Source organism: Pituophis catenifer, unplaced genomic scaffold (genome assembly GCF_029215685.1).
Source record: "Pituophis catenifer annectens isolate HBS135680 unplaced genomic scaffold, rPitCat1.0.hap2 SCAF_1, whole genome shotgun sequence".
Classification (NCBI taxonomy): Eukaryota; Metazoa; Chordata; class Lepidosauria; order Squamata; family Colubridae; genus Pituophis; species Pituophis catenifer.
The window spans coordinates 238637281-238663666 of NW_027256881.1; the positions used below are offsets into that span (position 1 = coordinate 238637281).

A 26386-nucleotide genomic window follows, 5' to 3' on the forward strand; every position below is an offset into this window, starting at 1 on the left:
CTTCGAGGTGAAAGGATGGGCTGGTCCTCGGAGGCGGACAGGCAACCGGGCTCTTGGAGCTTAATCCATCCGATGCCCGGCGGGAACGCCCTCCGCGCCCCTCCGGCTCGGGGGTCACAGATGGCGAGTCCAAGAGCCACATCTCGGAGTCCAGCTGATTGGAGGACCCCAGTCTTCCGGTACAGGAAAGGGATTTGAAAGAGGAGCCGGCCTGGCAAGGCTCATCTTCCACCGGAGAATCCTTCCAGGAGGAACCCAGTCTCAAGGGCTGGTGGAGCTTAGCGGGTTGCCATGCCTTGGAGGATTCCCGGTGGAGGTGGTGGCGTTCATCCTGCTCACACCTTCCCTTGTCTCTGAGGATGGGCAGTGGTGGTTCCTCAGGCAGGGAGGAGCGGCTGCCATCAGTGGCTGAAGAACAGCTGAGTGGAGGGGATCAGATGCTAGAGCTCTCTGGGCGCCACCTGAGGAAGCTGCCCACGCCGGTGTGTGCCCTGAGCACTCTGCAAAAGCTCTACATCAGTGGCACAGGGATCACACAGCTGCCTGACGAGATTGGGGGGCTGCAAGAGCTGCGCATCCTGGCCCTGGACTTTAACAAGCTGGAGGAAGTGCCTGAAACCTTGTGCCGCCTTCCCCACTTGACTCGTCTCTATCTGGGCAGCAACCGCCTCTTTGGCCTCCCTGCGGAATTCTGTCAGCTCAAGACTCTCCGTTGCTTGTGGATTGAGAGCAATTATTTGTACCACTTTCCCCAGGTTCTCCTCCAGATGCCCGAACTGCAATCCTTGCAAATGGGAGACAACCGCCTCAAAACCTTACCAAGTGGCCTGCCACGCATGAAGGGTCTTCGAGGACTTTGGTTGTATGGAAACCGTTTTGAGGAGTTTCCAAAACCTTTGCTTCGCATGAGTCAGCTTCATATTCTTGATGTTGACCGTAACAAGCTGACTGAATTCCCTGACTTGAGTCACCTGCGGAGGCTACGACTTTTCTCCTATGACCATAATCCAGTTGAAGCACCGCCCTGTGTGGCTGACACTGTCTTTGTAGTGGGTGAGGGAGCACAGGAATTCATGGAGGCGAGGGAGGAACGTCTCCAGGCTCTTCGACAGCAGAAAGCAGAAGAGCAGGAAGAGAATGAATCTGAAGTTCTACAACCCAATATGAAAAATGATTCCACTGTATTGGAGGAGGAGGGCAGCTTTTCTGCTCTGGAATGCTCTCCTGAGGAGACATGAAATATTAGTAATGGCATGATTGCTGCTAAAGAAATCTAGGAGGTACGGATAGGTTTTCAAATCTGCAACTGGCTTGCAGAAAATTAAGAGCTGGGCACTCCCCCTTGTCTCAGGAGTTGCAGTCAGAGGCAGGATTGTGGGTAGCAGATGACTAAAGTAGTTGATAGTCCCTTGTAAAGAACATTGATCACCTATTCATCAGAAAGCTTGTTGTCTTGTTATTCTGAATGGAATCATGGGCAGCCTCTGCCAAAATGTCTGTAGTGCTCTATGGGTAATTTTGTGTTCTGTCTAATCCTAGGGCACAACTCCCTAATTTGAAGTATCTATAATGACCACATATGGTTGACGGAAACAGAATTTCAGATTGACATTCTATTTGTCTAGCATTGTAAAGTGAATCTCAAAAGCAAGACAGGATAAAGCCATTTTTTTTGGTTTATTCTCCAATCCATCCCCATAATAATTAACTTGCATCATCAAAATTTCATTCCAATAACTGGAATTAGATTTGGAGGGAAACCTATTCTTCAGCTGTTAGGTTTGAGAAGAAGCTCAGGTGAAATCCTTGTTTGTGCATAGAGCTATTTGTCCTGGAAAAGCTTTGCTTCTATTCTTTGTACAGCAGGAAAAAGGGTCATGCATTACTCTGTTGCTTTCCTGGACTTTCTATTCCCTTAAAGGGGCACAGAAGCAAAACGGATATGACCTTGGCCACTGCAGATTTGCATGGATCTAGAACCGAAGAGAGAGGCAGCCACAGGACTTTTTCTTGTATGGGAGTGTGACAGGTTCATTCTCCTGGGTCCTTCGGGCTAGATTTGTATTAAATCTAAGCAATAAAAGCCCGTTAGAGAAGAGAAGGAGGGAAGGGCACACATTCTCAGGGAGATTGCTACAAAAGCAGGAGACCAAAGGTGCGAGGTATGGCTGTTTTAAAGAGAGTTGTAAACGAAATTACAGTACCTGGTGAATGGAATCATGTTTCTCAGGCATCCTTGTTACATATTTTAGAAATCCTGCTTTTGCTATGTCTGATCATGCACTTTTCTCTGTTTTCCTGCTTCTGAGATGTCTTTACTTCCCCTTTCTGATTTCCTTGCTTCCGTAGTTATCTGCTGCTGTCCTTCCCTGCCTCCCTTTTGAGAACATATTTCTTTGTCAATTATGTTCAGTCTTTCTCTGGACTGATAGCACTTTGCTCAGCCTCAATTTCAATATCTCTGCTGGCACAATATGGTAGCCAGCATCAACAAAGTTAAAAGTCTTTTTCTTGGATTAATTTTAGCCATATAATGAACATTTATGCTATATTTTGTCTTATTATAGTTTATTTTTCATTAATTTTTCATTAATATATATGAAAATCTATATCTCCCCCTTCATTCTCACTGTTGTCTTTTTCTGACAGAAAAAAGAAGAAAGACTTTCCTTTCAGTGTTGTACAGTGATACTGAGTGCAATTATCAGCTTCACCTTTTTTTCCTTTTTAATTGGTTGCAACCATTTACATGGCATGTTTTCACACCCTTGTTAGGCTAACCACCTAATCACTGTGCTTTTTTTGTGTGAGAAATCTCATACCATGGATGTTCAGTCACACACCTAAGTCATTCATATGCAGCTTCTGCCTCATAGCCACATGGTGCTGTCATAATTGAACTACACAGTAGCAATTTTTGTTGGCTTCCATATCCATTTTTAGCATCGCAGTGTTTACTGCAGTAAGTGATGCCATATGTTTGAAATATTAGTTCAATAGTTGAACTGTTGGAACATTTTGTCAAAGCAGACAATAGATTTGGCATGACATAGGTTGCCACCTGAACTAGGTCAGTATTTACCAAACTGGTGTTTTCCTCTCCTAAGAGGTTCCGTACAGTAATTGTCTCTGTATTCATTACAAGAATTCAAAAGTGAGAAAGAATTCATTTCTCACTTTTAAGTGGATTTTCATCATGGCTGTAACCAACTCTCTAGCTGTGTATTAACCATAAGAACTTGAAAACATTCAGATAATTAATGACAACTTTTTCCTCAATATTTAAGAAGCAGGGCCTCATAGGCCAAAAAGTTTTGCTGGATTGGTTTTAATCTTCCATGAATGTTTCCTTTCTAGAATGTTATTTAGCATGCCAGAGGAATTGAAAAACATGCTGGCTACAAACTGGTGACGGTTCATAACACGTGTCTTTCAGCATTAAGAAGGCTTCACATTTGGCAAAGTTCTGCTTCCTTGGCAAACACTGAAAAAGTGGTGGGTTGGTTAGCAACTGAAAAATGCAGTAGAGAATGCAAATACTTAAGCCATGGAAAACTAAATTGGCAGGTTCCGTGGTAGAAAAATATTGAGTATGCTGATGATATAATGTAATTATGAGGAATGGGTGGAATTGTGTCATCATCTTTGAAAAACACAATCAGGGCTGTCCCTGTCAGAGACAGAGTGAGGCCTCAGATGATTGATACTGGTAGGAGGAACAGCTGTTCCTCTGCCATTCCCTTTGTTGAAAAACATTTGTACAACTTGGCTTGTTCTTCATTCCTATGCTAGTTTGCTACCCTCAGGTGCTATTCAGTTACCAGTGTTAAAGTTGTATTCATCTGCTAAACGAATTCATACATCTTAACATTTGCCTTGAGTAGCTAAGCCTTGGGTTAGCATCAAACTGAGGTTTTATTGCACTTCAGGCAAATGCATTTTGTCATTAGGACAGGGAATTTTCAAGCCTTGACAGAGGTTGGAGAGGGATCTTTGCAGCAACCAGCATCCTGCCGGAGTAGAGCAGGTGGCCTACTGTGCAATATACTACAAATTATACAATAATTGTCCAACTGTAGCCCCAGGAAAGGTTGTGAGAGCCACAGTAATCTCTAAGCACGTTTTCTTATTTCAAGTGGCTGTGACCCAGGGCTCTTTAGTAATACTAAAGAACTGGTTCTCTGCAGTTAGCTAGAAGTAGAATTAAATATTGTTTCTTATGGCAATTAATAGAAGATTGACTAGCAAAAATCCTTCTGTGATACTTCCAATGAGATTCTGATTAACAAAGAATCATTTCTAACTTTAATTAGAAGCTTCCCAGGTGTAGCATCAGTCTCTAATTGTGATCTGTTCATAGCATCCTAACTATCTCTTAATTAATTGCCTTTCCCAACAGGATGGAGCTTTAAGCTGTTGGTTTTTGGTTTCCTTGAAAAAATATTATGCAATCATGTTACTTTTAACTTAAAAATTTAAAAGGAAAATAATTAAAAGAAAATTATATTCCTGTTAGAAATTAGGGTTGACTAATAAAAAAGCTAAAATCAGTAACACTCTGACCACAATGAACAGGAAATAATTAGTGGCTACAACTACTAGAAGAAGCTTTTATTTAAAATAAAAATAAATTTATCTTGAAAGATGCGGTGGTGTTTTATTCATTGGAAAAAAATCAGTGTTACTTAATTTTATCGTCATTTTCTGATTTAAAATGCTACTACTTAGACCTGCAGAAGATAGGAAGACAACATAGAGAACATTGGGTTGTAGTGGACTGGCAACAGCATCTGAGTTCACCATTAAAAGAAAGTGGAAGAAGAATATCAATTCTTTTAAATTTTACACATGGTTTTTTTATATTGGTTTTTTTATTGTACACCACTCTGATTCCCGCTGTGAGGAAGATGAGCAGTTCTTCAACATGATAAATAAATAAATCTTCAAATAGCTTAGTTGGAGACATAAAACTGTTATAATAACAAAACCTTACAATTACGAACTTCATTCATATTTTCCTGATCATTAAAAATGAGCTAGAATTGATTAATTCTGCCTTAGCAGGATTTTAATTCAGAACTGGCAAATGTTCAGGGAAAGGGTGATCCGGGTTGAAGGTAAATTCATTTCAGTGTATTTGCTGCTTCACTTTGATAAATGAGTAAACTTAAGAGGATGCCTTTAAACAATCCCAACACTTACTAATTTGGGTTATTAATCTTTTTGCTGGAAAATACACATTTACCAGAAGAAGTTTTACTTAAATAATTAGGCTAGAGAATGCAATCACTGACGGTCACATCTAAAATCAGATATCACTTGAATGTGCAAGTAGATCACATTGCTTGTTACACATTGCTAGGTCATATATAACTTACAATTGACATGCACATCTATATCTTTCATATGTACTAGTTCTATATCAGGTATCTTTTACCTTTGCTGTATATTTTCCCTACCCTTGGTACTTTAGCAAAGTTTTTGATGAATATGCTATGTCTTCATCAGTGTTTCTCAGTGCTGGTTGGTAAATCACACATCTTGCTATTGCTGAGGTTAAGAAACACCTGATCTACACTATTCCACTGAGCTGCTAAGCAGATAACAAAGAATGATACAAGGTTAGTTTGTCATGATTTGTCTTTTGACAAACCCATGCTGGGGTAATTGTAGCATTTCTATTCAAGTGCTCATAAAAATGCTGCTTAATAATCTAAGGACCTTATCCAATAGAGATGTCTAACATCTAGAGCTTCCCACACTCTCATTTCTTTTTTTGGAAACGAGAATGACATTTGATCCAGTGTTCTGGGAACCCATCAATTCTCCACGTGTTCTGAAACATCTAGAATGGTTCTGCTATTACCTGTGCTAATTCCTTCAGACTCCAGGTTGTAATCCATCTAGCTCCAGAGACTTAAATTCATTTCAGTTAGTTCCTTCCTACTACCTCCTTGTGTGTATCCTATGTTTTATTCTCTTACTGACATAACAATGACCACCTAGGGTTCCATTTCTTTTTTGAAGGAAGGCAGATGCAAAATAGATTTTAAAAAATATTACCGCCTTACAGTCACCTCTTTATCACAATGAACTTACAGGTGCAGTTAAAAATCTTGGTATCCTTCCACTTTTTCTTAAAGAAGCCCAATTTGCTGTGAAATAAGTTGGAAGCGACACAAGTTAATGGCATCTGCCATTCTCTATTACATAGTTCATAGGGCAAACACTTTGCTTTTGATGTATGACTTGACATATTCCTGTAATTAACAAAACAAATGAAAATGGCATATGCTTAGGATCTAACTCAAAAATTAGTGGTATTTATGTTGAAACGAGTAATATAAGTTGGCAATTATATAACAATCCTCCATGTGTTTCAAATGCAGCTAATTTAAACTGGCTCTGGTCCAATGAAATCTATTTAAATAGAGTGTTTTGAACATTTGAGACAGCTTTATCAATGTTCTTTGAATGACAACAAAATTGCTATAGAGTAAGCCCAATGCTTTTGCAATCTGTCACAGAGCATGCCTGTGTAGATTATTTTAGATTCAGATAATATTGTTTTATATTCTTTATAAAATATGTGGCTTGTGACTATTCTCAGATGAATAGTACAGGAATAACTATAGGAATAACTACAGGAATAACTATAGGAATAACTATAGGAATAACTACAGGAATAACAAAGGGTAGTCTTGAGCAGGATAACTCCATCCTTTGAAACAATAGAATATTTGGGAAGAAGATGCACTTATGCATTGCTTCCTTAGTCACTTTGTTATACAAGAATACATTTTTACAAACGTATTTGTAAATATGAAACACATTTTTAAAATTTATCCTGCAACCTTCAGCACTGCCTGGGGGTTCCTGGTCACTGAAGCCAGTTTAATTATATCAAAGTTTCAGGAACTACAGAATTCATAGGATTTTGCAATTACTTCTCCAGCAAACCTAATATTCAAATCAATAGTGAAGGTCACAAACTAGATTGACCAGATCTAAGCTGTAAAAATCCAGATGACTAAATAAATGCAGATAAAAAAAAAAATTTTTTTTTTATTGCCATCCGGTAGTTGTCTGGATTTTTTGCAACCAAGTTTTGATAGCCCTATTCTCAGCTACCCATTCTTGATAGCCCTATTCTCACAACTACCCATTCTTCAGTGGAAAAATGAAAAAGCAGCACTTCCTGGTTTTGAACTTCCCAGATTTCACTAAAAGATGTTCTATCTTTTTTTATCCAATAAGTGGGCATGCTTTCCTCCAGTCTTATGTAACAAGTGATTCTTATAATTATGCTTACATTGTTTCTATGTTTAGGTGCCTGCATTTCCTTCACAATATTTGAGATGATGATGTCAAGCACTTGAGGGAGGCAACCCACCAGGATATTTTTGAAAGATATTTATTGCTAGTAAGGTACAGTAACAGAAAACCTGCCAAAGCAATTATCCAGCTTGATTTATATCTAGTATAAATAAGGAGTAATTATAAGTAAGACTCTTTCTCACATTCTCTTCCTCTGGACCCTGGAATCATTTCTGCAACAGCCCTGCTCCCTCCTAAAATGGCAGTGCTCTCTTCTTGGTCTTCCCAGGTCTGTTAGACATCCCATCACAGGTGAGAATCCTGATGGAGATCTTTTCTCTCCTATCTAAGTGGCATTGTTCTGGCAGCAGAGACTCATGAGACTCATCTCTACTCATGAGATGTTGGAACTGTGTTTGATGCTAATGTGATTTTAAATACGGTGCAGCTCAAATACAATATCAGCCCAGTAAAGATCTACTTTGGGATTTCAATAGATCTCATTCCACCACAATTCATTGTTCTTGTTATTCTGCTTGCCCTGTTATCTCTCAATATCTCTGTTTCTAAATAATGTTATCCTTTTTAAAATGGTGTTTTCTGCCTTCCAGGTTGTCCCTTGTTTCTTAGAGAGAGAGGTCCTTCTTCTCGTATTAGATCTGTTAAGGGCTGGTTTGTCCTTTTTGCATTTACCTTTGTGGTTTGATATGAATAGGATTTCCTATATGGCTTCAGTAGAATCCTGATACCAGCCAGCCTTTTTACCCACACAGTTATAGCTCTGTGGTAGGTAATACTTTATTACAATCTGTGATCAGCTACAAAACATATGCTACCTAATCTTTAATCAAATAAGAGAAAGAATGTAGTGTTAATATTTTTAATAGTACTTTGAAAAGTAAGTAGTTATTAAACAATGGAAAAGTAGCTATCAGATGTTACATTTCTAATATTTCCTATTTTAAAAATGGAAAGAACGATGTTCAATTTTTTCTAGAGATCAGTATCAAATACCTCTTTTCTGATAGCAGTTTAGAGATTGAATCAAGAATGGAATAAAAAACCCAGTTACACATAATTTCTTCAGGTTTTTTTCCAGGAAGACTTCAATTCATTAAGAAATATTAAAGACACCATGGATCAAAAAATTAAATAAAATCCATTTGTTTGTATCCAAGCAAGAGACTTGATAGAAATGAGCCTAATTCCAGATCCAGGGAGACCTTTGGAAGATACTTGGGCACCCTAAATGCAGGTCATAAAAAATTTAGCTAGTGGCCAACAGGTCTTATACAGATTTGAGACCCATATAATAACATTTGAAACAATACATTAGTTTCAAATATTCCTTGCTAAATTGCCTCGTTTAGCAACCAAAATTATGATTGTGTAAAAATACCAGCTTTGTGACTAATCCCTGCATTTATGAGTCTTATAGCATCCAATGGTCATATGATTGCCATTTGGCCCCTTGCGGTTGGCGCATATTTATGACCATTACAGTCTAAGTCATGATCACATGATGTTTCATTTAATGACTTAATGGGAAGTGATCTATCATGGTCACATGATTTTCTGCTTAGTGACTGTGGTGCTTAATGATGGAGCTGCTGGTTCCAATTGTGGTTACTAAATGAGAACTACCTGTAATATCTAAAGATCACCCTTAGTAGGAAAGAAGCTGAGGCTAGGTAGGCCTGGTGCCTTTTTGTGCTATTTTTATTTCAGATTTTTATTGATGTACTCTAAATGCTCAAAGCATAGTAGGTGATCCTGACATATTTCAAGGTCTTGACCTATTCAATATTCTATATATATTATGCTACCATTTATGTCTGTGGCTCACAAATCTGAAAAGAAATAACCTTCATTTTTTAGGATTTATGGCGGCTCTTGCCTCAACATGATAAAAAATAGAATGAGAAACATTGAAAAAAATGCCATCTTACCAGCATTTAGAAGCCTGTCTATAGTTACTGACCAATATAAGGTGTGAACCTTGTAAATCATCAAGTTAATATAGATGTTACACAAGTGGAGATGCACAATGCAAGCTGCCTCAACCCCCGTTGGGTTGGAATCTGATCAGTTGCACTGCTTGGATTATTGAGCCTGGCCTGCAAAAAAGTGGTGTTATGGGAGCAACTACCAGAGTAAGTGGCATATCACTCCATCATCTCCCATAGTCTTTCTGTGAATCAAGCCAAATGTCATTGCAAACCTAAAATACTACATACCGTAAAGGCCTCTTTGTAAGATATTCCCAGCACTGCATTCATACACAGGTTGAATTGTATCAGTTTTGCTCCATGTTCACAAGTTCATGAACCTGGTGTAATATCCATTACATATTTACATATCCAGAGATATGGTTGGCTTTGTGCACAAATGGTTACCATTTAGAAGGTTAGCAAATTTGCTTTTATACAATGATACCTAGGCCTGGAAAAAAAAATAATGATTTCCCATTTCTCAGCTCCAATGGAAAGGTGGGAAAGCTGCAGAATGGGTTCTATAACTTTAAAGATCCTCCTTGCTGGAATACAGCTAAGCAGCGCTAGAACTCAAAAATACTACCGGTAGCAGCAGAACAGGTATCAGAAAGAGGTCTGGAAACAAAAAGCTTATTAGGAAACTGAAAGAAATAACATCAGGATAGTTAGGGGCTGCATTGCCTTTTACTATAATTAAACATTGCAGTGCTTATCTTAAAAAATTGTATTTTGCAGACTCTTTCCTTGATGATTTTGTGTGTGTGTGTGGAATGGCCATCTATCCATACCTGAAGAAATAATGATAATACTTATTTACACTTTTATTTTTACATCCTAGTTTTGTGCAGTATCTGACTGAGCCACATTATGCTGGGAGGCAAGCAGTTTCATTGATTAATTGTTCTCACTGACAGAAAATTCCTCCTTATTTCCAACTTGAATCTCGCTCTGATGAGCTTCCACCAATTGCTTCTTGTCCTGCTCTCAGGTGCCATGGAGAATAAATTGACGGAAGGAAGAGTATAGTACACTAGACTTCGTGTTTAGAACATGGCCAAGAGACACACATATTATAAATGTGGGAACAGGAATAAGTGTGGGAAACAAGGTTTGGTGGGTTTTTTTTTTTATTATTTATTGTGGACTGTACCTTTAGTATAGAATTGTAGCTTGGGCTACATTAGCTGTGGTCTAACTTGATCAGTGACTAGAGGTAGCAATGGATTCATAAAGTGAAATGTGATGAACCAGCTGGGAAATTCATGCCATAGTTAATTCCACACAGATATTCATTTTTAAATATCATTTTTAAACATAAGCTACTATAGATAATAATCCCAACTCTGAAAGACCATCCACTATCATAAAAAGAAGGCACAAGAAAGCCCAGGAAAGATGCAAGGAGATGATAGATATGTTATTGAATTCCTTAGACTGGTAGAATTATTATTTGTTTATATTTTCTACTCATATCTGATGTATCGATGCATTCAGCATTGGAATGAGCATATTGAAATCCTTTAAAAGTTTTTCATTGCATAGGGACTACTAGGCTTCCCTTCACCAATCATGTTAAGTATAATGAAAATAGCAAATAGGCTGCTGTTTAAAGTCACTTGTGAGTTAGAAACCAGCAGACAGTGGTACCTAATTGTCATTTTCCAGGCTGATATTCAAGGTAGGTCAAGTTAGGAAACTGCAAGAACTAGTGGCACTTTATTTTATTGTCGTGGGGTATAATAACATAATTTTAAAAGTCCATCAGAATGTCTCTCTGTCCTCTTTTCTACCAAAAACCCCCAAAGCTGCATTATCAGGAGTATTTTCCTCATCTTTTTTTCCTTTTCAGGGCTAAGTTGACATTTACTTAATGGTTCTGAAATCTATCTCCATACTCTTCTGCACCTAGGAAACCTAGTGAGGTAGGATCTGGATAGCACGAGGATGGGAGTCCTCCAGGGAACACCAAGGGTGTAGGCTAATCATGAAGTCAAAAAGCAACCCAGAAGAAGGCAATTGCCATTTTTTTTCTGTTGCCAAAAAAACTGCTTGGACAGCTCCACAAAGTTGCCAAAAACTGAATGCAATGTGGAGGACTTGCTATTTTACTTTGTCCTGTCCAGAGCACATTAAGTCCAATGGATATTCTACACTTCAATCATTTCCTTTCTGTGCCCTACGGCGGTTATTTTTTTCTGGAAAAATGGCGGTCCCCAAGCGGCCTCAAAAGCTCTCAGGGAGAGTGCCAAGATGAGATGACTGCAAAGAAATACAATCCTTCCAACCCCACCCCACCCATCCTGTCAGAATTAATTCTTCCGTAGATCCCTACCCCATCCCTCCAGAACCGATGAAACTTCTTGGACAAGAAGCGAGAAGTCTTCTTCCTCAAGGAAAAAAAAACCAGTCGCCTTTTGAAAAAGCACCTTTGAGAGAAAAATGGTGGATGCTTTCCATTTTTTTGAGGCAGTTTCCCTAGCTTGATAATTACCTGTTCAGCAGGTATAATTTGACACGGTATTTAGCACTCTCTTGGGGGGGGGATATCCCTAAAACAAGCAGGCTATGCAGTTGATATACGAGTTCAGGATAGAGATGGGTGGCTGCACCTTAACCCAATTATCAGTTTTTCAATCTCAAAGCAAGCTTGGGGGACAGGAGATTTTTGAAGGGGGATGCAGAACACTGTGGGAGAACAGGGCTACCTCAGCAACTACCAAACGATCTGGGTTTTTTTCTCATGTAGTAGCCTCATGTCCCCAATCAGTCCTTGTTTAGTGACTGCTAAAGTGATCACTAGGGACAGGCTCATCCCTTGCCTCCCCACCCCAGTCACCCGACTGCACTGCAGACAGAATGAGTCAGCATGTACAGCAGATTGTTCTTATTTTTAAGCCACCATTAGTTGCTGTGTGTAAGTGGAAAACACTGATACAGCTAACCATGAGTTCAGGTTGTCATGCTTCATGAGCTGAGGATGAGTTGAAGGCAGCATCCTTGGGATATAGAGCAAATGAAAAGGTATTTCCGGGAAAGGTTTGTATTGCAATGCAAGTAGGGAAAGCTTTGCCTGCTTTTTTTCACTGCCCAGTGACCTGGACAGGTAGTCCTTGACTGAACAATCATTCATTTAGTGACCGTTCAGAATTACAAAGGCCCTGACAAGAGACTTGCAACTGATTCTTGTACTTAGAACCATGGCAGTATCCCCATGATCATGTGATCAAAATTCCTGTTCTTGGCAACTGGCATCTATTTATGAAGGTTGCAGTGTCCCTGGGCCATGTGATCACTATTTGTGACCTTCCCAGTCAGTTTCCAACAAGCAATGGGGGAAGCCAGATTTATTTAACAACTCTGTGATTCACTTAACAACCAAAGTGATTTGCTTAACAACCGTGGCAAAAAAAGTCACAAAATCAGGTGCAACTCACTTAAGAAGTGACTTGCTTAGCAGTAGAAATTCTATAGTCTCAATTGTGGTCGCAAGTTGAGGACTACCTATAGTCCACTCCGCAATTTTTTTTAAAAAATGCCTGGCCCTATTCTAAGAGATTTGTATAGGTTTAAATCTAGTAAAGTAACCTTTTTTTTGGTAGCTGAATTATTGGCAAAATGGATTTCCTTTTCCAGGCTCACATTAAAATTTTACTCTAGTTGATGCTTCTGTTTGAGGCATCATTTGAGGGCATGTGGGGAAGGGGTATTGCCACCATGCGAGCTGGTGTTGAAAAGTCCTTCTTTCTCTTGTTTATTTAGCATTTTTTACATCTTCTGTGATCTGCAACTGAAAAAGCTATTTAACTACCAATGCAAAGTTGTCTTTATAAAGTATGTTTTTGAGTGACTGGGAAATAATATGTTCCGCTAAATAAAACTTTGCTTTTCACTGATGGGCAGTCTACTTCGGTTATTATTTTCTAGTTTACAATTTTCAATCACCATCTATCTTTCTCCACCCCCATCATAATGCTTACCATCTTGTTATATACAGAGGAGAAATATAATATACATGATGATCTAGAATCATTCAAGCAGTACGGTTATGTATTCACACATTCTGAAACATAAACATTGCTAAAACGTATTTCTTGGTGCTTTGGTCTCTATTGGCTTGATTTTGCAGTTCTTGGAACAAGAATAAAAAATCAGGAAGGGTCCAATGCCATGTATAACCTATATTTTCACTGTCCACCCCTCAGTGCTTATTAGCAGTGCTTTTGTATTCTAAATTATCAGTAGGGTTACCCCTTTGAATTTCCAGCTCTGTGTGAGGTGGCTCCATGAAAATTTTCTATGCTATAAGCAGCAGCAATCTAACTGGGCCTGTTTTCTGCTTGCTGCTTCCTTTCCATTGCACCTTACCTTTTCGCTTTTGTGTGGTTTGCTCAGGTCAACTTTTTCTCATGGAGACTGACAGAGCACATTAATTCTGGCTCGGATGTATACTCTGCAAATCCTTAAGAAATCACTCTTATTTGTCATCTTACTAAATGGTTTTACATATAGTCAGCGTAGGGTGTCCCTCTTGCTTTTTAATGGACTGATTTGTATGTTCCGTTAGCAAACCATAAAGCATGCGTGTTTTTGTCCTTTTTCCCTCACGGGCCATTAGAAGGCTTTGTGTTTAAGACCATTTTCCCCAGAAAAATTCAGCCGCTGTTGACATCGTGACACAGATTTTTGCTGATGCAACACTAGAAAGTGAGCTAATGGTCCCTTCAGTCTGCCTAATTTCTCAGAGAGGTTCTTTACAAATCTTAATATCGGATGCACTGTTTTGCAACTGAACTCACAAGGAAAGGGAAACAATGTGTCATTATCCAGAAAAGTTGGCTCCACACCTTAGATCTAACATTTGCATATGTGGTAGAACTCCTTTGGGTTTTGGGTTAATGTCTTACTTTTGATAGATTTGGATTAGATGAGAAAAATTAAAACTTCCTGTTGAGCTGCCCCGGGACAGCCTTATGTGTATCTGCTATGTGGATGGCTTAGACCCGTGATGGCAAACCTATGGCACGCGTGCCACAGGTGGCACGCGGAGCCATATTAGTGGGCATGCCAGCTCAGCTCTGGGGCGTATGCACGCACGGGCCAGCTGATTTTCGGGCCTTCTGGGCCCACCAGAAGTAGGGAAACAGACTGTTTCCTGCCTCTGGAGGGCCTGGGGAGGGTGGGGGGGTGGGGAAGGCCCGTTTTTTTTCTTACCTGGCTCCAGATCCTCTCTGTGTATCTGGGAATGGTGAAAACAGCCTTCCCCACTTCCTTGGAGGCCCTACGGAGGCTCAAAGGGCCCCTTTCCCCACTCCCGGTGGGACAGGAAGTGACGTTTTTTCCTGTCCCCAGCCTCCAGAGACTCCTAGAGAGGCTCCTAGAGACTCCTAGAGATCCTAGAGAGGTTCTGGAGGCTGGGGACAGCAAAAAATGTCACTTCCTGTCCCACCGGGAGTTGGGAAATGGGCTTTTTCAGCCTCCGTAGGGCCTCCAAGGGAGTGGGAAAGGCTGTTTTCGCCATTCCCAGATACACAGAGAGGATCTGGAACCAGGTAAGAAAGAAAAACGGGCCTACCAGGCCATCATGTGCCAGGAGTGGGGGGGGAGGGGTTGCGCACACATGCGCGTGGGCACGTGCGTGCGTGACCCTCTCCCACCCCCCCTCTCCTGGCACGCGATGGCAAAAAGGTTAGCCATCACTGCTCTAGAGGAACAATTCACGCATACGTATCAGCTCATCCAATATGTTTTCCAAACATTCATAGCTCTAACCAGCATGCTGTGAGGCTAAACTTTGTTTGGATATGTCAATGCTACAGGGGTGGCAGAATCGAGACAATTAGTACCAGTACTATAAAAATGAGGGAAAATTAAGACTGAAGCCAGAAAACCCCTTTTTGTACTTCAGAAATTGTAAATCCTGGGGAATAAAATGTATGGTTAACTGAAAGCACCACAAATATTCATCACATTACTTTAATCTATCCTGGTACAAAAGAGTTGCTTTGAAGAGTGCAATGGGCAGCATATAAATTTCCAGTGCAGGACCCATAGCACTTTCTTTGAACTTAGCAATTAAAACTTCCTGTTGGGCTCAATTTAAAGAAATATTCTAAAAGGAAAGGAAATTGGCATTCTGCAAAGCAAAGCACCATCCTACACTCCTGGCTTTAATTCTAAGCATGCTCAAGGCATCCGAGGGCCCCACAGGTCTTTTTCCCTGTCCCCCTCAAAGACCGCAGAGTTAGGGATGATACTAAACATCATGGTGAAATGTAATGGAGTGGAAACAGAGTCAACTGCCCAGGATGGTCCAGTGAAAGGTTGTGATGTGCCAAGTGGAACTGAAACTTTGTGCAATGACCATGGTTATTTTTTAGCCACAGCTAACATGATGTTATTTTCCTCTTTTTTTTTTCTGAGACAGAAGAACAAATGCAAGGATGCTTGGTTTTCTCTCCTTTATTGTTTGGATCAGGGGCCTCTCTACAAAACAAGGGGCCTGGTTCTCCAAAAATAGGGTTCTGCAAAGGAAACGATCCTACCTTGTAGTTATCAGTGCTTTTCAAGTCACTGGATTAGTAGTTATAGCAATAACAGTAACGTTAGATTTTCCCCGCTCCCCGTTTTTTGTGTGTTTCATCAGTTTTTTTTTTAATTATAAAGCACATCTGCTTCATGAATTTTAACATCTCCAAACACAATAGAAAGAAGGTAGCAAAAGAGCCTAGCTGGATGGCCACCCTCCTTGCTAGTAACAAACTCAGCTACAATGTACTCATATATTTTTTTTTCAATTTTTTTTTCTGTTTGCACATACTATGCTAGATGGATATCATCACATTGAAGAAATACCCGAACAAGATACAGCTAAGAGCTCAAGTTAAAAATAAACACAACTCTTAAAATTTCAATTGTACGAAAAAAAACCACTTCTATTTGGGAGGAGGAGTGATTAGTGGTGGCAGGTGAGGGATAAAGATATTCCGTAGGGAGGCTGGCTGGAGCAGATGCTCAGTTTGTCAAAAGTGATCATAATACTTTGCATGTTGATAGTAGTAGCACCTTTAATCAAAGGCTATTCTAGCATTTGGGAACCAGCTGGAGATAATTTACACAAACTAAAGAAACTTCCTACCCATTAAAGCCTTGTTAAGAAGTGAAGGGATTTTGAGCAGTGAGGTTTTTATTTAACACACTCAGAGCCTTGATAATGGAAGCCTCACATCATCATCATCATCCCCTGTGAGATGTAGAAACATTATTCCCATTGTACAGATGGACAAACTGAGGTAATGAGAAGCTTGATAACCTCCCCTCCCCCTCAATTGTCTCCATGGCAGAAATAGAAAGAAGACCCAGTGTCCTGCCAAACTCCACCAACCCATGCAAACACACACATACATACACACAGAGAGAAACATATATACATGTATATATATATACACATACATTTCTTCTTTATATTTGTATGACCCTCAATTCCCCGTTAAGCCACTCCACCCCCATTTTTTAAAAATGCAAGCCTATGAACAAATGATTTATGATGCTGAGATGATTTATGAGATATGGAAAGTTTATGCCCACGCTGGAAGGTGAGCTTCTTTACATAATTCTTGTTATAATTTCATACCATTTCCTTACTCTTCAATAGTCATTTGCTGAAGATAGAATTTTTCATACTGTTGAATGGGGAATTCCTCACTATGACTACCTAGCAGGACTGAGGTTGTGGGGTTCACTGAAGTCTGGAGCTGCTTTCAAACTGGCTGAGGGATTTAGGTGGAAATGCTCCACATGTACAGATGAGTCTGTCAATAGTGTACCAGCTATTTTAAAGTTTACTTTCAAGCTACGGGGCCCACCACAGCCTTTTATTTTGTTAATGTTTGACAGCTAATAAAGTGCTTGATTAATCTCAGACTTGGCTTCTAAAGGCCCTCAAATACAGTATTTGAGAAGCTGCCACATAATCAGCAAATTCTGCCTTCGTGGTGGCTTACAAGTTGTGCAGAACTGACATATATTTCTCTCAATTTATTTAAGAATATCATTACGTCCAAAATGATGGGAACAAAGTACTAGCTTGGAGCAAGCCAAAATTGTTGGCTTTGTTGATTTGGGAAAGCATATATCTGTATGTGCTCTCATGGTCATTGGGTGAGTCTATTTCCACTAATGGAGTCTATCTAACCTTCCCACTTGTGGGTGTCCCGTTTCCATTACTCCTTAGACTTTCCATTGTGGAAAGTAGTGGAGAATCTAAAATGAAAAGCTGTAATGTCATGATAAATGTTATGTTGCTTGGAGCTTGCAGTGACATACAAACTGCAAATCTACAGTCCAGGACTGTATATGACCTCTGAAGAAATGGACAGAGTGTGGTTTAAAATTTTATGTTTCATCTGCGGATTGGATTACCTCCTTTGGTGATGTTGTGGCCTGCGGAGCTGGCAGCAGAGTCGGACAGGGAGGAGGTTGGGAAGGAACTTGGGCCAGCCCTGGGGGCTAGGGAAAGCTCAGGAGAGGGCTCTGCGTCAGAGGCAGAGAGGGAGCTAGACAGCAGTGAGTCAGAAGAAGAGTTGGAGCCTGTTCCCAGTGTGCTCATGCACAGAGCTGCCAGAAGACAAGAAAAACTAAGAAAGCAGAGTTGACTTGGGAGGAAAGCCACACCTTGGAGGTGATTGGCCCCTCCCATAGGAAACAAAAGAGGAGCGAACGTGGAGGGGGCTTTTGCAGGAAACAATTCGTTCAGTCGGTTGTTGCCAAAGTGGAAAGTTCTGTTCGTGACTTTAAAAGACTCTGTGCCAAGTTTTGCCTTGTCTGCGGTTGGAAACTAGTTATCTGGCAGCTCTCCCAGTGAGATAAGGTGTGTTAATAAATATGCCCCTGAAAGACTGTTTGCAAAGCTGTGCTGACTGTGAATGAACACAATTCACAGTCGTGTAAATAAAAGACTCTGCTTCTTGATACTTAAGGAAGCCTAGATCAGAACAGGTGGGCAAGAGGGACCAGGATCTGGGAGATGATCAGTGCTTCCATGCAAAGATTGGTGACACCTGCAGCCTTAAAAAAAAAAAAGAAGCTTGTGGTAACCTTCTTCAAAGGATCTCTTTAGATCCAGCTAATATTTCCTTTTGTGGAAATGCTGTTGAGTGAATTGTAATGAGGCAGCTACAAAGAAGAACAGATGACTTCAGTCTCTTATGGATAAATCTAGCAAATTAATTAAAACTTTGCAATTTCTGTCTGTCTGTAGCAATCCTGGCAACTTCCATTAAAAGCACCTTCCAAATGATATCTGAAGTTAGAATAATTTTTTTTGTAAACATATACTGGAACATAGCTTTGTTCCAAACTGAAGCTTTTTAGTGCTTCAGTCAATGGCTTATATTTAGATTATCTTTTTTGCTTGCATTAAATAGCCTGATATGGTCAACTGATGGAGTTTTGAAGCTCATCCAATATATTTTTATGAATTGTAAAGGAGCAAGATGGAATTAAAGTTATATTGGGCAAAATTGACCAACTATGATGAACATATAATTAATTTAAAAAGTAGCTCAGTGACAAAGATTTTACTTTGAAGTCAGGAAGAAGCTGAGGAAAAAAGTACTGGAAACAGGATTGAAAAAAAAATACTGCAATAGGAAGTTAGCTATGTTCCAGTTCCTTTTTTGATATAAAAATTCTTTTTGTTGTTTCAGTATCCAACATTTTGTTTTTGCATCTGATTGCATGACAGCTATACAGGTGAGGCAGAAAAATAGAAAAATAAAGCCGTGTCCATTTCAATGCTCTCTTTCTCTAGCAAGATATATTAAACAAATGCCAGTTGATGCCTTACTATCACTGCTCCCCCAATAACAGAATAATAAATATATAAAAACGGGGTCTTTGATTTTAAATTCCTGGCCCAGCTAAGAGCATGCCCTCAAAAAAGCCATAGGGTGGAAACTCACTTTACAATTCAAATTTTCCTGGTTCCTGATTTGTCTAAAACCTTCTCTGGTTATTTTGAGTCTTTCTCTTATTTCTGCATGCCTTTATTATTCTTAGCAATGTCTTGATATATGTATAAAAATATGCCTGCCAGAAATACAATTCAAGCATCTGTACAACATACATGGGGAAAATTCAGTAACACACTGACTAAGTCTACAAAATACATACCTATAACTCCATCACAAACATTATGCACATTGTAAAAGTCAGCCTGCTCAAACACCTTGACAAAACAGATCCATGGATTAGCCATCTGATGGAAGAAACTAAACACTAGGACATGTGAAAGGCTGGCTCGTGTGTCCTCATGATCAATGGCCAAGACTGGAGAGAGTTATTAAATGCTCTACTATAAACTATTGATAATCTTTTTCTATACAAAACTTATCTGAAGAGACTTCAAAGAAGCAAGGTGCTGCAATGCGGTTGGTTATAAACTTTGTATTTTTTTGGGAAGGGAAACAGCTGAATAAATTTTGTGTGTGAAGTGAGAGGAATGCGAGGAGAGGACTTAAAAGGACATAAGGTAGTTTAAGTGAAGAACAGGGCGAGAAGGTGGACAGAGGTGTAGAAAAGAGGTGATGGACAACATTGTGGAGAAGAAGCAGGTATTATGAAATTGCAGTAAGATTGTGCAAATTATTGGCCGGGAAACAACAGAAGAATGTAAGCAGGGCCTTTCTGGATCAGACCACCAATTGTACAAGGAAGGTAGCCTTCAGAGGCAGTCATCGTGGCATCAAAATTAGTATCGATTGATCCCCATGATTTCCCTAATTTAGTCCAACCAGCCAAGCTGGCAGCTTTAAAACAATTCCTAGCCTTTCAACCAAAATTAATGAGTTAATGAAGACCTAGCCATTTTATATTAAACCAACATCCATTCTTTTCCAAAACCACAATTTTGGGTTTAGTCTATGTCTCTGGCATTAAATCTAGAAAAGTCTAGAAGTTGCCAGAATCCTGATATCCATTGACTTCGGTACTTAGTGCAGGTGTCACCAAGCTGAACATCCTCCTTCTACTACCATCCCTTCTGTTATCATTGATAAATGTTTGTTTTCCTTAGAATTTGATAGCATTGGCAAAATGATCTTGTCATTTGCACATCATGTTTAACTAATTCTGTCAGTTTTGGTGTCTATCCGAGTCTGTAACAGTGCTACCTTTCCTGTCAGTTTGGCCATTTCTGTCCTCAGGAGAAATGGATTAATATGAGCTAGCAATCTGCCCTCTGGTTCTAATAAAATCGTTCAGAAAAATCAAAATAGAACATTGGTGCCACCTAACAAATATTATGCTCCCTTCCATTTTCCTAGATTTATCTACATCTCATCTCCCATTGCTCATAGAAGAGCAGAAGGCTTTAAAACTTATTGTTTTTATCTATGTTGCTGTCAGCGATAGTCACATGTATTATCTCAAGACTTGGCATCATTTTCAGATAAGGAATGTGGTGAATTAAAAATACCCACAAGCCCATCTTCTCTCATAGGGGACCAGGGGTGTATTTGTTAAAATTGTGTTATAGGGGAAGCAAATGAAGATTCCGTGATAAAGGTAATGTCTGAGGGAAATGTAATCAATAGAGACCCTAAGCCTTGAATCTCCCCCATTTGAAGTCATTATTGCCTGGGGTTCCTGCAGAAAAACATGCATTCAGAATCCTTTCTTGCAGCAGAGGTAACTGCTCTTGTGTGCAGAGATGGCTTAAGAAGCATCGTAGGGAACAAATATCAACTAACACTATCATAATAGCAAAAGGTATGATAAAACTTACTGCTTTTTATTGATGCTGCAGATCTACCAGTTGCAGCTGCTTGCCTTGGGTAGGGACCAACCATGGACATTTTAAGGCAGGTTTCTCAAATAGGTTTCATTATAGGGATGCTTTTCAAATTCTAGTAAATAATAGTTCGATGGAGGAAAAGAATGAGAAGCCAAAAGCACCATTTGAATATCCTGAACCAACTAGTCTGTCTCTGTCTAGAGATAGTGGTGTGCTACTTCTGTTGGTTCAAGAGCTATACTGAGGGATAGAGTTGTATGCCAAAAGTGGGCAGAAACTATTACTTGAAGTTAATGCCTTGGGTATCTGCAAAGCTTAAGGTGTCCATTTTGTTCCTTAAGCCTCCCCCCCCAATGCAAAAGAAGATCAAGTTTTGTTTTTTCCCAATCTGGGTTCTTGGACCAGAAAAGAGATGTACATAGAGGGCATATGACCCCAGACTGCACTTTTTGCATCCTTAACTCAATAAAGATAGGAAAGAGGATCTTGTAATAGTTGATCCTAAGTAAATAATTCAAGAATTCTTATGATAACTATCGTATTTCATTTGAAGCACTGACTCATAACAAAACAGCTTTGTTTTTGTTTGTTGTGCTAGAGAGAAAGATCTGAATCATGGCTTTAAACAATGGAGGAGATTTTAGGTGACCATTGGAAAACTCCAAAGAATATAGATAAGTGAGAAGACTGCTTTGGAAGATCATATAATTTCCTCTCATGTAACGTTTAAGAGAAAGTGACCATTAATAAGGGATAAACCAGAAGTAGAATTATTACTCAAGTAAATGAGTGCATGATGATTTTGAGTTTCCTTCCAGCCGTATCATTGCAAACTGAAAAGAGAGTTCCTAGCTCTACTTTTGGAGCTATGGTATTCTATTTCTTTATCTTCTTAGTAGATTTCCTATGATAACAAAAAGCCTGAAAGAACTGGGTGGGGGGGAGTGGGGGGGGGGAGGAGAAACACATGGAAAAGAGACAAAGGAGACATAATAATCTGGATCTTCCATGGAATTCTGCAGGTTAAGTAGTGTGACACTGCATGGTAAAAGTCTTGAGTGGAAGCATCTTGTCATTTGATAGAGCACCTGGCAGTAATCTGGAAATGTTATTTCAGAAGTGATTCATGCAATCTTGTCTGTGACATATTAAAGCAGAAATTAATTGTCATCCAAGTATAGTTTAATGGATGCTAAAAAATGTTCAACAAGTGCCATCTTTGACCACAAAACTGTTTTGCACATATATCAAGGCATCCATTTTCTATAGCAGCTTAAGTTTTGAACACAACACATCAGTTATGTGAATATGCAGTTAAAAATCACAATGCTGCTCAGTCCCCACTGCACTGCACTGCACTCATCAGGAGTTGGGGTGAGGTGGGGTGGATTGCAGTGTTAGCACTGGATGCTTTATGATGAACAATTTTTAGACAATCCTTTTTTAAAAAAAACTGAGCTTTCCTAATATGGGGTGGAAAGTAGGGAAGCTGTCAAACATGTATAAAGTAGTTGTGGACTGTAGCTAGGCTCACTTTTGTTTAATTATTACACGCAGGATATGCTAAATTTGTGATGGTGAAAGTGTTGATTTTAATACATTCTATGTTGAGTGGATTAACCAGAAATTAGCTACAGTGATTCATTTTCAGAGTACCTCTATCCCTGCTTCAACACATTTGTCTTATAACTTTTTATGCTGACTACCTGGAAAAATGATAATGATATCAGGAGAAAATATTAGGAGACCATAAGATGTTCTAGAATCTGGGGGGGAAAAAACACAAGTCAAGATCTAAGTAACTAAAGGACACCTAGGGCCTCTGATTAGCAAGCAGGGGTAATTTTAGTATATAAAATAATATCCTGAGATGTACTTAGTGGAGGTGTACATTTCTCTAAAAAGTCATACACTCATGAGTGATGTAAGTTGTTAATGAGGTGTTCATTACGAGGCAATCTATTTTACAATTAGTGGAAAACTGACTGGTTAATAGTATTGCTGCACGCTTGTTCCAGTGGCAAGACTCTGGTCTGGGCAAATACCAGCCTTGGACACCAAGATGGAGAAGAAAGATGGTGCCAGTGCAGGTTGAAATAGGTAGACTTCTTATGGCTGATTGGATGGAACAAGTTGTGAGGGATCAGTTTGATCTGCTTGCCAGAGAAAATTCAGCAGAATTTAACATGTCTCTTCACCATTAATAGATCAAACTCAAAGGAATAAATAAACATTAGTTTCTCTCTAAGAAACGTTAGTTTGTGACATGTACTTCAAGGCTTCTAGATCTGTGGGCCATCAAAATAGCTTTTTTGCCTCTCACTGTTCTCTTTTCCCTTTGACTCCAAGCCTGGAAATCAACTGCTTTCCTTTCTCACATGGCATAAATTCTTGTTGATCCCTGCGAGGCTGACAATCCATTCTCTTAGAAAAACAATTTCTCTGGGGCTGAGGGAAAGAAAACACAAGGGACACATAAATGCTCTTCATACCTAGTTACAACACACACACACACACACACACACACACACATTCAGTTACTCACAATCAGTCTCCCTCCTTCACTCCTTCTCTCTCACTCTCTCTCACACACAGACAAAATGCACCCAGAGGGCTATGGGAGCATCATGGCTCCTCTCTGCTTTGCTGAGAGGCCTGGCTAGGATAAAGGTCTAGCCATCCTTGTTATTTATATTATTACTCTTACAAGTTGTATTGAATTATAATGAAGCCATCTCCACTGAAACAGAGCAAGTGATCTTGCCATTCCCCCTCTCAAGTCTGTGCACCCACAGATGAGGGCTAGCTTTCTCATGGCAGGGCAGGCTACCATTCTAATGGGCCTTTGGCTGGAAGAACGCATAGGCAGTCTTGTATGGCGATCACAGATTCCTCTCCTCCCATTATTTCAAAGTCCGTGCCACACTGCATGCTCAAACAAACCAGGGCTTCACTTCTCTAGGCTGAAGCCCCTGGAGAGCGGCTCTTCTCTGTTCCATCTCTTTCTCTTGCTTGTTCTTGCTAAGCACGGAGTCTGAAGGACAGGCTAAAGCAGGAGGTTGGGTGGTAACAATGCTCCTCATAGTAGTATGTGCTGCTGAACCAGCATAAGGGGCACTGACATCACTTTCCCACACCCAGAGGTTTTTTTTTTTTTTTAAAGTACATATTTCAGGTTTACTCTCTTAGCCTCTGTTCATCCATCCCCAAGCTTTTCTCTCACGAGGACACCTCAGTGCAGCCGCTGTGCATAAAGTTGTCATGAGAGTGTAGCCAATAAATGCTGACTTGGTGCACCGAACCCCAGAGCGAGTCCTTGGCTTCTGCCTCTCAAGCCTTCAACTGATGCCACTGTGCCACCGCCTGGCGAGGGTGTGAAATCATATCCTTCCAGTGCTTTACTTCGCCTGGTCCACTCTTCCACGATAGGTAGATCTAATGGGGGCAGGGAAACAAATTAGACGACAGGACTGGTCAAAAGCCACACTATTCATTCTTATCCCCACCTCTTCCCTGAGTTACCGCTCTGTGCACCTCCTCCTCCCAAACAGGTCAGCTTTAGCACATATCTTAGTGCTTGCATAATTGCCTGCTATGAAATTGCTAGCCCTGAGTAGATGAGACAGAAGTGGCTAAATCTATTGTTTCTTTGCTTGGGCATAAAACAAGGGGGGGTTGGGGACACTCATTTTGACAAGAAATGAGGTAGCTGTTGAGAGAAACTACTTCTCCATTGCACAGTGTGCTCTCCCAGGCTAAGGGCACTTTCAGATGATCAGGCTTCTAATTATTCAAGCTGTCTGATTTCACAATGGCATTAAAACAGAAGGGGTGCTCCTCTGTCCTGGTCCTGTTAGATCTCTCAGTGGCTTTTGATACCATCGACCATGGTATCATGCTGCACCAGTTGGAAGAGTTAGGGGTGGGAGGCACTGTGTTGCAGTGGTTCTCCTCCTTTCTCTCTGACCGGTCACAGTCTATGTTGACAGGGGGGCAGAGGTTGACCCCGAGGCCCTTCATATGCGGGGTGCCGCCCTCCTGTTCAACATTTATGTGAAGCCGCTGGGCGAGATCATCCGTGGTTTCGGGGTGAAGTACCACCAGTATGCTGACGACACCCAGCTGTACATCTCCACCCCAGACCACCCCAACGATGCCCTTGAAGTGATGTCCCGGTGCCTGGAGGCCGTGCGGATCTGGATGGGGAGGAATAGGCTCAGGCTCAACCCATCCAAGACCGAGTGGCTGTGGTTTCCGACGTCCCGATATAGTCAGTTGGTGCCATCACTGACTATTGGGGGCGAATCATTGGCCCCCACGGAGAGGGCGCGCAACTTGGGCGTCCTCCTGGATTCACGGCTGTCTTTAGAAGAGCACTTGATGGCCGTGACCGGGAGGATTTTTCATCAGGTTCGCCTGATTCGCCAGTTGCGTCCCTTTCTGGATCAGGACTCCTTACGCACAGTCACTCATGCCCTCGTCACCTCCCGCCTGGACTATTGTAATACTCTCTACATGGGGCTCCCCTTGAGGAGCACCCGGAGGCTCCAACTGGCGCAGAGTGCGGCCGCACGGGTGGTAATGGGAGCGACATGGCGTTCCCTGTAACACCCCTCCTGCACAAACCTCACTGGCTCCTGGTGATCTTCCGGGTACGTTTCAAGGTTTTGGTTACCACCTTTAAAGCGCTCCATGGCTCAGTACCTGGGTACTTGTGGGACCGCCTACTACCACCAATAGCCTCCCACCAGCCAGTATGCTCCCATAGAGAGGGGCTCCTCCGGGTGCCGTTGGCCAAACAATGCTGACTGGCAGCCCCCAGGGGGAGAGCCTTCTCTGTGGGGGCACCTACTACCTGGAACGAACTCCCCTCGGAGATACGGAGGATTCCGGATCTGCGCACCTTCCGCCGTGTTTTAAAGACCTTTTTATTTCACCAGGCGGGCGTGGCCTAATTTTCTCCGTCTTATATAAAAGAATTTTTAATTTTTAATATTTTTTAGTATTTTATATATTCAAATTTTAAAATTGGTTTTAAATTGATTGGGGTTTTAATTTGTCTGGGCCAAAACTATTTAATTTGATTTTAATTCCACTTTTAAATTTTGTATGTATGTATTTTATTGTTTGGCTGTGCACCGCCCTGAGTCCTTCGGGAGTAGGGCGGTATAGAAATCAAATAAAATAAATAAAAAATAAATAAAAAAAAACAGGACTACAGCAGGCTGTCCTGACTATTTGACATTATTAAGAAGATGTTACTGGGATGGACAGTTTACTTCTC

The 26386-nt window shown here is 40.5% G+C and overlaps 2 protein-coding genes across 2 annotated transcripts in view; one reads left to right on the plus strand and one right to left on the minus strand.

Moving 5' to 3' along the window:
- Positions 1-359: 359 nt before the first annotated feature.
- On the plus strand, positions 360-1238 carry LRRC10B (leucine rich repeat containing 10B). The gene has a single exon (XM_070957321.1). The coding sequence runs from the start codon at positions 360-362 to the stop codon at positions 1236-1238; it is 879 nt and encodes a 292-aa protein (XP_070813422.1).
- Positions 1239-24432: 23194 nt separating this feature from the next.
- Positions 24433-26386, minus strand: part of SYT7 (synaptotagmin 7) — a 106747-nt gene continuing 104793 nt past the window's right edge. The window contains exon 12 of the mRNA XM_070934901.1: positions 24433-24537. Within this exon, the coding sequence (XP_070791002.1) occupies positions 24433-24537 (105 nt within the window). The remainder of the gene's footprint in view (positions 24538-26386) is intronic.